At 38.2% G+C, this 16,407-nt stretch overlaps 1 protein-coding gene across 2 annotated transcripts in view; it reads left to right on the forward strand.

Moving 5' to 3' along the window:
• SLC9C1 (solute carrier family 9 member C1) overlaps positions 1-16,407 on the forward strand; it is a 171,138-nt gene that overhangs the window by 121,883 nt on the left and 32,848 nt on the right. For both annotated transcript variants that reach the window (XM_054551527.2, XM_054551525.2), the window contains 4 exons: positions 576-746; positions 10,971-11,102; positions 11,234-11,419; positions 12,955-13,081. In XM_054551527.2, the coding sequence (XP_054407502.2) occupies positions 576-746; positions 10,971-11,102; positions 11,234-11,419; positions 12,955-13,081 (616 nt within the window). The remainder of the gene's footprint in view (positions 1-575; positions 747-10,970; positions 11,103-11,233; positions 11,420-12,954; positions 13,082-16,407) is intronic.

The raw sequence follows: 16,407 nt of genomic DNA on the forward strand, positions 1-16,407 counted from the left end.
GTGCTGGGATTACAGGCGTGAGCCACTGCGCCCGACCAGGCAGAGTTATTTATAAATGTACTTGTGATCATAAGTTTTTAAAGAAAACCTTATGAAATTGATAATTAGTAGCTTTCCATGTTAAGAACTGCATAGTTTCTTTTTTAGGACAGTGACTACCATCTAATGATAAATTTTCATGTTCAGACACAATGGATAACACTATCCATCATTTTAAAGCCATACTTTCTCACAGATAACAGGAAATTTTCAAAAGAATTATCTTTTACGGTGGAAAATTATAATATAAATTGTTATTCATCTTATGCTGATCTGAGTTAGAGATTTAGCCATTCTAAAAATGGTATAGATTAACTGAGTAGGAGGAATCAGAAAGATCAGAGTATTTAAGAATGCTTTGTGTCTAAATCATTGCTAATTTAATAATTTTATTTAAAAAGAAATAAAATATTTATTCTTAAGACAATATGTAAATATTAGAATTGTTCAAATCAAAGTGGAAAAAGTCATAAATTAGTTTTGGTAATACAAGTTAACTGGCATATGTATTTTTCTCTTTCTTTCTTCCTGAACAGCTTGAAAAATCAAAGCCAGGTTTAGGGATTGATCAAATGGTGGAGTCAAAGGAGAAAGAGTTTCCGATAATTGACACAGACTATATGCTCAGTGGAGAAATAATAGGAGAGATAAACTGCTTAACTAATGAACCTATGAAATATTCTGCCACCTGCAAAACTGTAGTGGAGGTCAGAAAAACTTCACCTGTGACTTTGGTTGTATTTTGTTAAATAATATCAGATTTAAGGTTATTTTAGTATTTAGTATAAGTTTACAGTCTAGTTGACAATTTACTTTTAAAAACTAGGAATAATAAAGGAACAAAACTTGCCAAATTACACTCATCTAGTATAAAGCCCTGGCAAAATAGCTTATGAATGTTAATCAACCATAAAGAAAGAAAGATGTATCCAGAAAAACTGGCTATATAAGCTCTTTCATGGGGAAATTGGCTAGCATATGTTAATTGTCAATACCATAATTCGAAAGATGAGAAAGGGGATAAAGACAGGGCTAGAATTTATTAATATAAAAGTTGGGCAAAGTGCATGGAAGTTTCCCTACACATGACTGAGAACAAAATCCTCACAGTACCAAGGGCTCCCACTGGCTTAATTTGAACTCAAAAAGAATAATGACTGCAAGTAATTAAACTCCATAAATATGTGAAAACCCATACATTCCATACATTGATAATGATGCTAATTTTTAAATTTCTACTGAGGTTGCTAGGATATCATTTTATTACTTTGAAAATGGATTTTTTTAAGAGAAAGAAGTAAACATGTATCTTGCCTTTCTTCTATGAACTCTTTCAAAGTAGTTTTTTAATTGAGGAAAAATTCTATATAGAATTTCAGCTAATAAACGCAGAATGAGAGAATCAGAAAATCTCCATTGTGCCATCGCTAATAAAATAATAGATCTAGGAAACAACCTTCAGTTGGTGCTAAAACTACTAAGTGAATGTTAATAGAAAACATTATAATGAAGGAAATACTACCTAAGGACACTGGTCAATATTAGTGTCACTAAATGGGACAACCAGGCATTATGTACCTCATGATGTGATGTAACACAAGTGCTAGCACCACCCATGAAGTCTCACACAAGAAAAAATCTGAAGTTCTTCAAGTCTATAGATTGAATCAGTTTACAGAAAATACAGGAAGGAGAGAAACAAGTTAATTGACAGCAAGAGGGAATAATCAGCTAAATTGAGAATGTGAAAGAGTCTATAGACAAATAACCCGATTTCTTTAACAAATCAATGGCATAAAAAGTGAATGGAGTAGCAGACATGGTGGCTCATACCTGTAATCCCAAAACTTTGGGAGGCTGGGGCAGGAGGATTGCTTGAGGTCAGGAGTTTGAGACTGGCCTGCAACATATCTGCAAAAAATAAAAAAAAAAATTAGCCAGGCATGGTGACACATGCCTATAGTTCCAGCTACTTTGGAGGCTGAGGAGGAGGATTGCTTGAGCCCAGGAACCCAAGGTTACAGTCAGTCATGATTGCACCACTGCACTCCAGACTGGTAACAGAGCCAGACTCTGTCTCTGTTTACAAAAAAAAAAATATGTAGTGGTAGAGGGGAAGAAGGCAAAGAAAAATTATTAAAAATGGACTTAAGAGATATAATAACCAAATAAATACAATTGCTCTAATTTGAACAAACCAATTATAAAGAGACCTATTTGAGATAATTTAGGACATTTTAATGTCAACAGAATACTAAATGATATTTTTATTTTTGGCATATAATCACATATGTTATATATTTAAAATATCTATCATTAAAATATTTTAAAATAAAATTATATATTTATGATACCTGGAATTTGCATAAAACACTCTAGCCTTCTGCTTTGGGCTATAATGAAGTTGCTGGTAACAGAGCAGCACATTTGCTATAAAAAAAAAAAAACCCTAAAACTTAATAAAATATATGAGGCAAATGTGATTTTTTTTCTATTTAAATTTTTTTTTTTTTTACTTTTTGAAAAAAAATTTTTTAATCCTTTTATTTTAGGTGCAGGGGTACATGTGCAGGTTTGTTATATAGGTAAATTTATCTTACCCAAAACTAAGAGATGAGAAACTCACAAGGTAAGCCCTACATTCACCCCGATCCTCTGCTTAGGACCATTTCCTGACCATGATGCAATAAGAATCCAAGCAGAAGATGGCGATCCTGCTAAGCTGAGAAATGAGACATCAGAAGTTGTGGAAGCTAACTTGGCTAGAATCTGCAGAGCAGGAAGTAAGACAAAGTCTTAAACGGAGAAAGACCCAAGTAGTCTGTGTGGTGGTTCTCTACAAGTCCTTGGTTGAGAGACAGGCTGCAAATGCCCAGGATGAGACACAACTAGATTTACCAGATTGTTAAGAAAGGAAGAGAGATACCAGGAGTCAGGCAAGGTGCGGTGGGTCATGCCTGTAATCCCAGCACTTTGGTAGGCTGAGGCTGGTGGATCACCTGAGGTCAGGAGTTCGAGACCAGCCTGGCCAACATGGTGAAACCCCGGCTCCAATAAAAATACAAAAATTAGCTGGGCACAGTGGTGCACACCTGTAATCCCAAATATTCAGAAGGCTGAGGCAGGAGAATCAATTGAACCCAGGAAGCAGAGGTTGCAGTGAGCTGAGATCGCACCACTGCACTCCAGCCTGGGTGACAGAGCAAGACTCTGTCACCAAAAAAAAAAAAAAAAAAGTGAGAGACAGAGAGACAGCAGGAGTCAAGAAGTCAAGAAGTCAAGATACCTAACAGAAAGGAAAGATTTGTTAAAATCTTAGGCCCACAGCTGAGAGACCAGAAATAATAGGCCTTAGGATTAAGAATCATGACCTAGAAGAAGGCTTGCTCTTATTCTAAGACCTAACAAAGCCTTGAAGCAAGCCCTGACAGCATCCATGGTGGAGACAGAGTTTGGAGACAAGTTACACTGTCTTAGATACCTGAAGTTTTCTACTGATTCACTCAAGCAAATTGTAAAACCCAGCCTATACAAGCTCAGTGTGATCAGATAGTAAATGAACTGCCCACTATAACAAAAATCAACAATTTTCAGAGGAAGATAAAATAATCTAGAATCTCTGTAGTGTTATCATGAGCAACCATGAATTACAAAACAAGCAAAGAAGCATGAAATTGTGATCTATAGTATAAAAGTTGAGGACTAAAGCATTCGGTAAAAACCATCATGGAGATTGTCCGGACTTTAGATTGGTCAAAGACTTTAAACCAGTTGTTAAAAATTGATTCTGGAGAGAGGTGGCCAACATGGCTGAATAGAAGCAGCTGGTGTGCGCCGCTCTCACAGAGAAGGATGGAAGGGGCAAGTAAACATAGCACTTTCAACTGAAACATCCAGGTACACACATTGGGACTAATCAAGGAAACAACTCAATTCACGGAGAACGGAGAAAAGTAAGGCAGGATGACCACCCACCTGGGAGCAACACAGAGTCAGGGGAACCTCCCCTGCCCAGGGAAGCAGTGAGTGAATGAGCAGCCCCAGGAACCCATGCTTCTCCCACGGATCTTTGCAACCCTCCAGTCAGGAGGACTCACTCCACTAGGGCCTGCAGTCTGACATGCATAGCTATGTGGAGTCTTGGCAGAGCAGCCATTCAGGCACATGTGGAGCCCTAGGAGCCTTAGATACCCAGGCCTCCCAGCAAAAGCAGCTGCAACCCTCAGCAGGAGGTTAGATCCCCGTACCTACTCCTAAGAAAGGGACTGAATCCAGGGGACTGACTAATGATAGTCTGCAGGCCCATGGTACATCACATGATAAGACCCACTGGCTTGGAAATCCAGCCAGCCATGGGTAGCAGCATTGCATCTCTCTGAGAAAGAGCTCCCAGCAGGTCGGGCGGGCCACCACCTTTGCTGTTTCACAGCCTCAGCCACTGTTGCCTTAGGGCTCCAGCAAATCGGTGGCAATGATGGACTAGAGCAGTCCCTCAGCACTGCCCAGCAGTACTATGGAGAAGTAGTCAGACTTCTTATTCATGCAGATCCCGAATCCCATTTCTCCTCACTAGGCAGAATCTCCCAACTGGGGTCCTCCAATCACCCCTGCTGGTGTTGGCCGACTGAGTTTCAAACCTCCTTGTTACAGAGTTCCCAGAGGGAGGGTGGACCACCATCTTTGCTGTTTGGTCAGCTTAGCTATTCTTGCCTTCGGGCTTTGAAGAGTCCAAGGCAACTGGAGGCTGGAGTGGACCTCCAGCTAGCACAGCTGCTCTATGAAAACATGGCCAGACTGTTATTTTTAAGTGGGTCTCTGATCCCATTCCTTTTCACTGGGTGGGACCTCCTGACCGGGGTCTCCAGCTACCTCCTACAGGTGTGTTCAGGCTGGCAATACGTTCATACCTCCCTGGGGCAGAGCTCTCAGAGGGAGAGGCAGGCCACCATCTCTGCTGTTTCGCACCCTCCACTCATTGTTACCTTCACGCACTAGAAAGCCCGAGGTGACTAGGGACTGGAGCGGACACCCAGCATACCGCAGCAGCCCTATGCAAAAGTGGCCAGACTGTTACATGGAGCTAGTTCCCACATCTCCTCACTGGGCAAGTCCTCCAGGCCTGGGCCTCCAGCCACCCTTTGTCAGGGCTATTGAGCCAGTAGCAGTTCTGCAACTCCCTGGACAGGACTCCCCATGGGAGGAGGTGTTGCCATCCTTGCTGTCTTGCAGCCCTTGCCCTTGCTGTCTCCAGGATCCAGAGAGTCTGTAGGGACCAGAGGCTGGTCCAGACCCCCAGCAAAGAGCAACCAGCTCACAGAAAAGTGGCCAGACTGTTCTCCACGCAGATCCGGATCCTCCCTTTTCCTCACTGGGCAGGGCTGCCTGGCCTGGGACTCCAGCACAATGACCCAACCCTTGCCTGATCACCACAGTCAAAGACAGCCCAGCATTTCTTCAAGGAGGAAATCACAGAGTCAATTCACAACCCCTCTGCTATTACAGTTGCAGTGGCTTAGCCCTTACAGCCCTGACACTGGAAAGGAACAAAGGGCCTAGTCATTATGCTGGCACCTCCAGCACATGGCAGCCACCATATGGAGGTGAACCACCACCCCAACTCTTCACCAGGCAGGGCCCCTGGCTCATGAAAGTAGAACAGTTGCTCCATCCACAACTGAGCATACTCACTGGTAGTGGCCCAGAGTTTGTCCAGGGAGAGGCTCCTAGAGACATACAACTGCATCCCCGCTCCCACCACTGCCACAGTAACAGTTGTATCCCTGCTGCCCTTAGTCTGGGGAAGAAACAAAGAGCCTGAGGACTACACCCAAGCTTACCACATGCCACAGCTACCAGACAGAAGAAAGACCAATCTTTCCTCCCTGTGAGCTTTTGGCCCCCGATCCCCACCAAGAAAAATCCTAAGGTCATGACAACAGTACACACAACCCACCCCTCCAGCTGACCAGTAACAGCAGCTCCACATTTCATGGAGGTGGAGCCCCCAGGGGCAACAACTTACAGAATGGAAGACAATGCTTGCAAACTATGCATCTGACAAAGGTTTATAAGCCAGAATCTCTAAGAAACTTAAGCAAATTAAGCAAAACACAAACAACCCCATTAAAAAGTGGGCAAACCATATGAACAGACACTTTTCTAAAGAAGACATAAACACGGCCATCAAGCATATGAAAAAATTCCGACAATCACTAACCATTTACATTTGAAATACAAATCAAAACACAATGAGATACCATCTCACACCAGTCAGAATGACTATCATTAAAAAGTCAAAAAATAACAGATGCTGGCAAGGCTGTGGAGAAAAGGGAATGCTTATATCCTACTGATGGGAATGTAAATTAGTTCAGCCATTGTGGAAAGAATGTTGGCAATTTCTAAGAGAACTTAAAACAGAATTACCATTCAACCCAGCAATTTTATTATTGGGTATATACAGAAAGGAATATAAATCATTCTACTATAAAGACACATGTATGTGTATGTTCTTTGCAGCACTATTCACAACAGCAAAGACATGGATGTAATCAACCTAAATGCCCATCAACAGTAGACTGTATAAAGAAAATGTAGTACATACACACCACGGAATACCATGCAGCCATAGAAAAGAATGAGATCATGTCCTTTGCAGCAACATAAATGGAGGTGGACACTATTATCCTTAGCAAACTAACGCAGGAACAGAAAAGCAAATACTGCATGTTCTCACTTATAAATGGGAGCTAAACATCAAGTACATATGGACACAAAAAAGGGAGCAAGATATACCAGAGCCTACTTGAGAGTGGAGTGTAGGGAGGAAGGTAAGGATCAAAAAACTACGTATCATGTACTATTATGCTTATTACCTGGGTGATAAAATTATCTGTACACCAGATCCCTGCAAAATGTAATTTACCTATGTAACAAACCTGCACCTGTATCCCTAAACCTAAATGAAAAAATTTTAAAAAGCACACACGTCAAAATTTACTTAAGGACTATAACTTTTTAATAGTCCTATACATATTGAGATTTTTGGAATTTGTATCCTTCCCACAAAAACAACTCCATGCCAGATGGTTTTACTGAGGAGTTTTATCAAATATTTCAGGAAGAAATAATATGAATCTTACACAGACTTTGTCAGGAAACAAAGGAGGAAAAAAAGCTTTCCAGTGCATTTTATGGGGCCAATGTAAACAAATACTAAACCTTGAAAAAACATTTCAGCAAAAGAAAATTACGGACCAATAATCCCACATTAATGCGGACACAAAAAAATCATTAATAAGATACTAGCAAGTTGAATCCAGGAATACATTAAAAGGATTAGACATCAAAACTAAATAAATGAGCTTTATTTTAGGAATATAAGATTGATTCAACATTTGAAAATCAACCATTGTGATTCAACACATTATAAGAAAAAAACAGAAAATTTATATAAGATATTCAAGTAGATATAGAGCAAAGAGAATTTTACAAAATGTAACATTCTTTTAAAAAATCTCCAAAAACTCAGAATAGAATGTAACTTCCTGAACTCAATAAGGGGCATTTATTATAAATTTACAGCTAACATCACACCTAGTGATGAAAAACTAAGACGATAAGACTGAGAGCAAGACAAGAATGTCCACTCTCACCACTTCCATTCAGTATTATATTGGAGTTGTTAACTAGTACAATAGGGCTAGAAAAAGAAATAAACTGACATAAAAATTACAAAGAAAACACTAAAATTGTCTCTGCAAGATGGCATGATATCTACATTTTTAAGATTCTACCAAAAATAATTAGAATTTATAATGAATTTAGTAAGGTGGTAAAATACAAGTCCAAATTCCAAAAATTAATTGTGTTTTCATATACTAGTAACAAACAACTGGAAATAAAATTTTTAATTCTTTTTACAAAAATAATCAAAATATAAAAGGGATAGACATAAAGTTAATGAAATACATGGAATAACTCTACAATGAAAACCATAGAATATTTCCTAGATAACTGAAAAAAGATTAAATAAATGGAGAAGTACACCGTATTTGTGGATTAGAGCCCATAATATTATTAAGATATCCATTCTTCATAAATTGATCTATAGATTTAATACAACCTCAATCAAAATCTCCACACTCTTTTTTTAGAATATATATGAAAATGCAGAGGACCTATAATAGACAAAACAAATATAAAAAAGTTAGATGATTTACACTACCTGATTTAAAGGCATACATCCCGTGTAATTAAGGCCACATGATGTTGGCTTTAGGTTAAGACGTAGAGATCAATACAACAGAAAAGAGAATCCACAAATAAATCCACACATACATAGTCAATAGATTTTTGACAAAGGATCAAGTTATCTCAATGGAAAAATTACAATATTTTCAACAAATAATCCTGAAAACACTGAATATCCATGCAGAAGCAATGAACCTTGATCCCCATGTACTAGGCCCAAAATGTAATGTGGCATGATCATATACTTTAACATGAAAGATAGAACTATATAAATTATAGAAAAAAACATAGGAGAACTTAAGGTAGGCAAAGATTTCTTAGCCAGGATTTTTTTTTAAGTACTAACCATAAAACGAAATACTGATAAATTGGATGTCACCAAAATTAAAAATCTTCTGCTCTCCAAAAGACATCACAAAAAATATGAGCAGCAGGCTCAGGGAAAAAATATGAGTCATGGGCTTAGGGATTTTTCAAAAGTTCCCCAAGAAAAGGATTTGATAATACAATCTATAAGTAACTCTTACAATTCAAAAATAAGAAGACAAACTACTGAATTAAAAACTGGGCAAAGAATGTGAACAGACACTTTACAAAGAATATACAAATGGCCAATAAACACATGAAGATGTTCACCATCATTAGCTGCCAGAAACATGCAAATTAAACCCACGGTGGTATGTCAATACACACCTACTACATTGCCTAAAAATAAAAACAGTGAATAACAGGTATTGGCAAGGATGTGGAGCAACTAAAATTTTCTTTTCTTTTTTTTTTTTTTCTGACAGAGTCTTACTCTGTTGCCCAGGCTGGAGTGCAATGGCTCCTAATCTCAGCTCACTGCAACCTCCGCCTCCCGGGTTCAAGTGATTCTCCTGCCTCAGCCTCCCGAGTAGCTAGGATTACAGTCACGTGCCACCACGCCCAGCTAATTTTTGTATTTTTAGTAGAGACGGCATTTCGCCATGTTGGCCAGGCTGGTCTCGAACTCCTGACCTCAGGTGCTCAGCCCGCCTCAGCCTCCCAAAGTGCTGAGATTACAGGCATGAGCCACCGCGCTCAGCTGAAATTTTCATACATGGCTGATGAGAGTGTAAAATGTTGAAACAACGTCTGAAACAGAGATTTTAATTTGAACCGCGGTTTTGGTCTGAAACAATTTGTCAGTTGCTTACAAAAGTTAAATATACATGTCCTATACTACACAAAAAAAAGATACTGACCCAAGAGAAATAAAATCCAATGTACACAAAACTTGTTTTTGACTATTCGTAGAAGTTTTATTCTTAGTAACCAATGGTCTGTTCACTTTTAGCATAAGCATTTTATTTTTGCCTAAAAAGTTTGCTCCCCTCAAATAACATATTTATAGAGGCATATGTTTATTTAAAAAGGTCAAATAATTTTTAGTAATTTGTTTTCTATCTTTTATCTCATAAAAAATAAAATACGTATAAATCATATATGTGATAATGGGTTTGTATCTAAAATATGTAAGGAACTCAAAAGCTCAACAGCAAGAAAATAAATAATACAATTAAAAATAAGCAAAGGATCTGAATAAACATTTCCCAAAAGAAGACATACAAATGGCCAACAGGTATATAAAAAATGTTCAAAATCATTTATCATCAGAAAAATGCACATGAAAACTACAATGAGATACCACCTTACACTAGTCAGAAAGGCTATTTGAGCTCCTCGTAAATTCTGGACATTGGTCCATTGTCAGACGCATAGTTTGCAAATATATTCTCCCATTCTGCAGGGTTTTTGTTTCTCCCAGTGAATAGGTTACCTGTTCACTTGATTATTTATTTATTTTTGTGGTACAGAAGCTATTTAGTTCAATTATGTTCCATTTGTCTATTTTTGTTCTTGTTGCCTGTGCTTTTGAGGTTTTAGTCATGAATACTTTGCCTACACAAATGTCCAGAAGACTTTTCTCTAGGTTTTCTTCCAGCATGTTTATAGTTTGGGATCTAACATTTAACTCTTTAACCCGTGTTGAGTTGATTTTTTTTAATGTGGGGAGAGATAAAGGGTCCAGTATTATTGTTTTGCATAAAGCAATCAAATTTTCCCAATACCATTTATGGAAAGAAATTTTAGATGACATAAACAAATGAAAAACATCCTATGCTCATGGATCAGAAGAATTAGTACTGTTGAAATGACCACACTGCCCAAAGCAATCTATAGATTGAATGCAATATCTATCAAAATGCCATGATTTTTCACAGAATTGGAAAAAAACTATCCTAAAATTCATATGGAGCCAAAAAAGAGCTCAAATATCCAAAGCAATCCTAAGCAAAAAGAACAAAGCTGGGGGAATCACATCACCTAACTTCAAATTATACTATAAAGATATAGTAATCAAAACAGCATGATACTGGTATACAAATATACACATACATCAATGGAACAGAATTAAAAAACCCAGAAATAAAGCCACATTTTACAGCCAACTGATTTTGACAAAGTCAACAAGAACATAGGGAAAGGACACACCAATTTTCATTGATAGACACATTTTATTAAGTTTCCATGCTATTATGTGAATCTTACCTAATTAAATTATTAGCTTTAATAGTGTACATAAACAAAAAAACTTTATTCCTTAAACCATAGTTCACAAAATAAAATACCAAATTTACATCCTTCTTTTCCAGACATGTTTTATTCCCAAAACTCACTTGCATGATGCTTTTGAGCAATGCTCTCCTCTCATTGAACATAAAATGTGGCTAAAAATTGGACTCGCTATTACAGCCAGAAAAATCAGAGAACACTTATCTTATGAGGTAGGAAGTGCTTGTATAAACTTGTCTTTCTTTCTTTGAATAGAATGGCATTAAAACATAATTGACTATTTATGAATATATATTAAACTTCATAAACTAATAATAGACTGAAATTGTGTTTTCTAAAACAGGATTGGAACTACAAGATGCAACTAAAGCTCTCTAATATTTATGTAGTAGATATACCAATGAGCACCAAAACTGATATTTATGATGAAAATCTAATCTATGTTATCCTCATACATGGAGCTGTAGAAGATTGTCTGTTACGAAAAACTTACAGAGCACCTTTCTTAATTCCTATAACATGCCATCAGGTAAAGAAATATTGATTCCTGTCTTCAGATCAATATGCCATATGTCCAACAATGTATTAACATCAGAAAAACTGTCACTATAATCTTAAGCTTTTCACCTTCCAATCTTCTCCCTTTTCCCACCACTCCATAAACACTCACTCATACCCACAACCACACCCACATACACCCACACACACCAAGTTCATTGACTGCTTTGGCACTTGCTAGCCCAAGCACAAGCTATTCCCATCCAATGCCTATGAAGGCCAAGCTGGACATTTTGGTTACAGTTAGATTTTGGTACAGTTATTCATTGCAAAAGAGGGTGCATTTATTTTACTCACACGTTGCAGAAAAACTGTATCAACAATGCTCTAGAAAGGTTCTGCCAGACTGATGCTGAATTGAGTATTAATAGTATTTCCACAGCTGCTTTGAAAGTGAATGTCTTCTCATATTTAAATTGTTAATTGAGTTCCCCTGCCAATCAAAATGAGAACCTGAGCCATGTAAAGAAGGAAAGAAGTATGCGTATGTGTGTGTGTGTGTGTGTGTGTGTGTGTGTGTGTGTGTGTGTTGTTTTATGTTGGGGGAGAATCAGAGAGGCACATGTCAAAAGGAATCAGGGCACATAAAAGATACAGCTACAAAAAGTAATTCAAAGAGGACTCAGAGCTATTTAAAATATTCTGGAATACAGTGCTATATATTGAAATGATAAAAAAAAAAAAGATACTTACAACTTATCCTCAAGAGATCTTTCAACCAAGTGGAAAGAAACAAATAAGTAAATATATTAATAAAATGTTTTACAGCTAGGATGAAAGCACTTACAGGGTAGATTTTGGACATAAGAAAAAAGTGTAATGGGAATGGGAGGGATCCCAACATGAAAAATGATCACGAGAAAATTTTCTAAGTGGACATCACCAGCACTGACATAATGCTTAATGACAGGAAGTGAAACATTCTCCGCTATGCTGCTCTCTACCTCTATCCTTGAACACGTAACAGAGATTTGGTGTGGGCGCTTGTTGAGAATTTAGACAGCCAAGCAGGAGCCTGAAGCCCGATAAACTCTATCTACTTCCCTAGAAACAGAGCCCTCCTCATTGTGGATTTGGGTACCAATGTGATTCAAACTATATTGAAAACAACCACAAGGTGGAAGAATATTTTGAAATATTTCTATATAGCAGAAAGAAAGTTTAATGAAAAGAATATTTTGAAATACCCTTTTCATTAAACTTTCTTTCTGCCATGTGGAAAAAGTCTCTGGATGATTTTTAAAGGGCCACTGGCAATTCATTCTTAATCATTTTTTTCATATGGAATAGAAATATTTAAAAATCAATGAATGTATATGGAATATTGACTTTTACAAAACCAACATATCCAAGTATTTTAAGATATCAATCTTATTTGTGTTGATTTGTTAATATTTTCCATTTTTCCCAGATACCTAGAGAAAGCCAGAAATAGCAGCCTACTAGATAAATTTTTAATTGTAGGATATTTGCTCAGAAATTAACTTGTGTTCTGTCAACTTTCAGATACAAAGTATTGAAGATTTCACAAAAGTAGTGATTATTCAAACTCCAATTAACCTGAAAACATTCAGAAGGAATATTAGAAAGTTTGTTCCTAAACATAAAAGTTATCTTACACCAGGATTAATAGGTGAGTTAGATTTCTTTGAGCAATTGTGAAAACTTACTTTCCCTTTATAAAATAGCCATATGTGTATTTGGAAACTGTCGTTTGCATTCTGCCTAATATATTGAGGAATCCTTTTAACTGCCATATTTGCTATTCAATGTATGCGTTCAGATAGACAATATTGAAGTTACGCTTTTAAATTATTATACACTTCATCCATAAGAACAAAAGTGCATAATTATCAAAATGATATGAAAAAAGGTTAATGAAGGAATTACTAGCTCTTCCCCAAAATTAAGATATGTTACATAGCAATAACAATAAAAATAGCATTGTACTGTCTGAACAACAAACATAAACCACTGGAACTAGATGAATAACTTTGATATAAAGCTTACTCTTCATACAGACTTTAATAGACAAAACTTTAATCATAACATATATGATTATTTAATCACTACTATTAAGACCTTGGTTAAAATCTGAAAAATACTTTTGAGATAAATTTAAAAATTGAATTTAAATTTTCAATTTTCAATTTTCAATTTTAAATTGAATTTTGAGATAAATTTTAAAAATTTAAAAATTATTGAATAAGTAATAATAGAATTTAATTGATCAATTCATTAAAGGAGAAATAATGTTCAAAATTTAGAAATATAGAAATCAATTTTAAAATCCTATGTCTATAAAAATTATTACCAATCAAGAGATCAACCAAAGACAATTCACAGGTGAAAACTTGCACTGAGCACACAATGTGGGATTCTCTCTCCTGCTGCCCTGTGAAGAGGTGCTGTCCACCATGATTGTAAGTTTCTTGAGGATTCCCCAGCCATGTGGAGCTCTCCAGCTCGAAGGATGCACATTTAACATTTAAAGAAATAGCTAGATGCCAATCTACAGCTCCCAGCATGAGTGACGCAGAAGACGGGTGATTTCTGCACTTCCAACTGAGGTACTGGGTTCATCTCACTGGGGAGTGTCAGAAAGTGGGTGCAGGACACTGGGTGCAGTGCACCACGTGTGAGCCGAAGCAGGGCTAGGCATTGCCTCACCCGGGAAGTGCAAGGGGTCAGGGAATTCCCTATCCTAGTCAAAGAAAAGGGTGACAGACAGCACCTGGAAAATCAGGTCACTCCCACCCTAATACTGTGCTTTTCCAATGATCTTAGCAAATGGCACACCAGGAGATTATATCCCGTGCCTGGCTTGGAGGGTCCTACACCCATGGAGCCTTGCTCATTGCTAGCACAGCAGTCTGAGATCAAACTGCAAGGCAGCAGCAAGGCTGGGGGAGGGGGACCCGCCATTGCCGAGGCTTGAGTAGGTAAACAAAGCCGCCAGGAAGATCGAACTGGGTGGAGCCCACTGCAGCTCAAGGAGGCCTGCCTGCTTCTGTAGATGCCACCTCTGGGGGCAGGGCATTGCCAAACAAAAGGCAGCAGAATCCTCTGCAGACTTAAATGTCCCTCTCTGACAGCTTTGAAGAGAGTAGTGGTTCTCCCAGCACACAGCTGGACATCTAAGAACAGACAGACTGCCTCCTCAAGTGGGTCCCTGACCCCCGAGTAGCCTAACTGGGAGGCACCCCCTGGTAGGGACAGACTGACACCTCACACGGCCGGGTACTCCTCTGAGACAAAACTTCCAGAGGAACGATCAGGCAGCAACATTTGCTGTTCACCAATATCCACTGTTCTGCAGCCTCTGCTGCTGATACCCAGGCAAACAGGGTCTGGAGTGGGCCTCCAGCAAACTCCAACAGACCTGCAGCTGAGGGTCCTGACTTTTAGAAGGAAAACTAACAAACAGAAAGGACATCCACACCAAAACCCCATCTGTACGTCACCATCATCAAAGACCAAAGGTAGATAAAATCACAAAGATGGCGAAAAAACAGAGCAGAAAAACTGGAAACTCTAAAAATCAGAGTGCCTCTCCTCCTGTAAAGGAACGCAGCTCCTCACCAGCAACAGAACAAAGCTGGATGGAGAATGACTTTGACGAGTTGAGAGAAGAAGGCTTCAGATGATCAAACATCTCTGAGCTAAAGGAGGAAGTTCGAACCCATGGCAAAGAAGTTAAAAACCTTGAAAAAAAATTAGATGAATGGCTAACTAGAATAACCAATGCAGAGAAGTCCTTAAAGGACCTGATGGAGCTGAAAACCATGGCACAAGAACTACGTGACGAATGCACAAGCCTCAATAGCCAATTTGATCAACTGGAAGAAAGGGTATCAGTGATGGAAGATCAAATGAATGAAATGAAGTGAGAAGAGAAGTTTAGAGAAAACAGAATAAAAAGAAATGAACAAAGCCTCCAAGAAATATGGGACTATGTGAAAAGACCAAATCTACGTCTGATTGGTGTACTTGAAAGTGATGGGGAGAATGGAACCAAGTTGGAAAACACTCTGCAGGATATTATACAGGAGAACTTCCCCAATGTAGCAGGGCAGGCCAACATTCAAATTCAGGAAATACAGAGAACCACAAAGATATTCCTCGAGAAGAGCAACTCCAAGACAAATAATTGTCAGATTCAGCAAAGTTGAAATGAAGGAAAAAAGTTAACGGCAGCCAGAGAGAAAGGTCGGGTTACCCACAAAGGGAAGCCCATCAGACTAATAGCAGACCTCTCAGCAGAAACTCTACAAGCCAGAAGAGAGTGGGGGCCAATATTCAACATTCTTAAGGAAAAGAATTTTCAACCCACAATTTCATATCCAGCCAAACTAAGCTTCATAAGTGAAGGAGAAATAAAATCCTTTACAGACAAGCAAATGCTGAGAGATTTTGTCACCACCAGGCCTGCCCTAAAAGAGCTCCTGAAGGAAGCACTAAACATGGAAAGGAACAACCAGTACCAGCCACTGCAAAAACATGCCAAATTCTACAGACCATTGAGGCTACGAAGAAACTGCATCAACTAATGAGCAAAATAACCAGCTAACATCATAATGACAGGATCAAATTCACACATAACAATATTAACCTTAAATGTAAATGGGCTAAATGATCTAATTAAAAGACACAGACTGGCAAATTGGATAAAGAGTCAAGACCCCTCAGTGTGCTGTATTCAGGAAACCCATCTCACATGCAGAGACACACATAGGCTCAAAATAAAGGGATGGAGGAAGATCTACCAAGCAAATGGAAAACAAAAAAGGCAGGGGTTGCAATCCTATTCCCTGATAAAACAGACTTTAAACCAACAAAGATCAAAAGAGTCAAAGAAGGCCATTACATAATGGTAAAGGGATCAATTCAACAAGAAGAGCTAACTATCCTAAATATATATGCACCCAATACAGGAGCACCCAGATTCATAAAGCAAGT

The sequence above is a fragment of the Pongo abelii genome, chromosome 2 (genome assembly GCF_028885655.2).
Source record: "Pongo abelii isolate AG06213 chromosome 2, NHGRI_mPonAbe1-v2.0_pri, whole genome shotgun sequence".
Lineage (NCBI taxonomy): Eukaryota > Metazoa > Chordata > Mammalia > Primates > Hominidae > Pongo > Pongo abelii.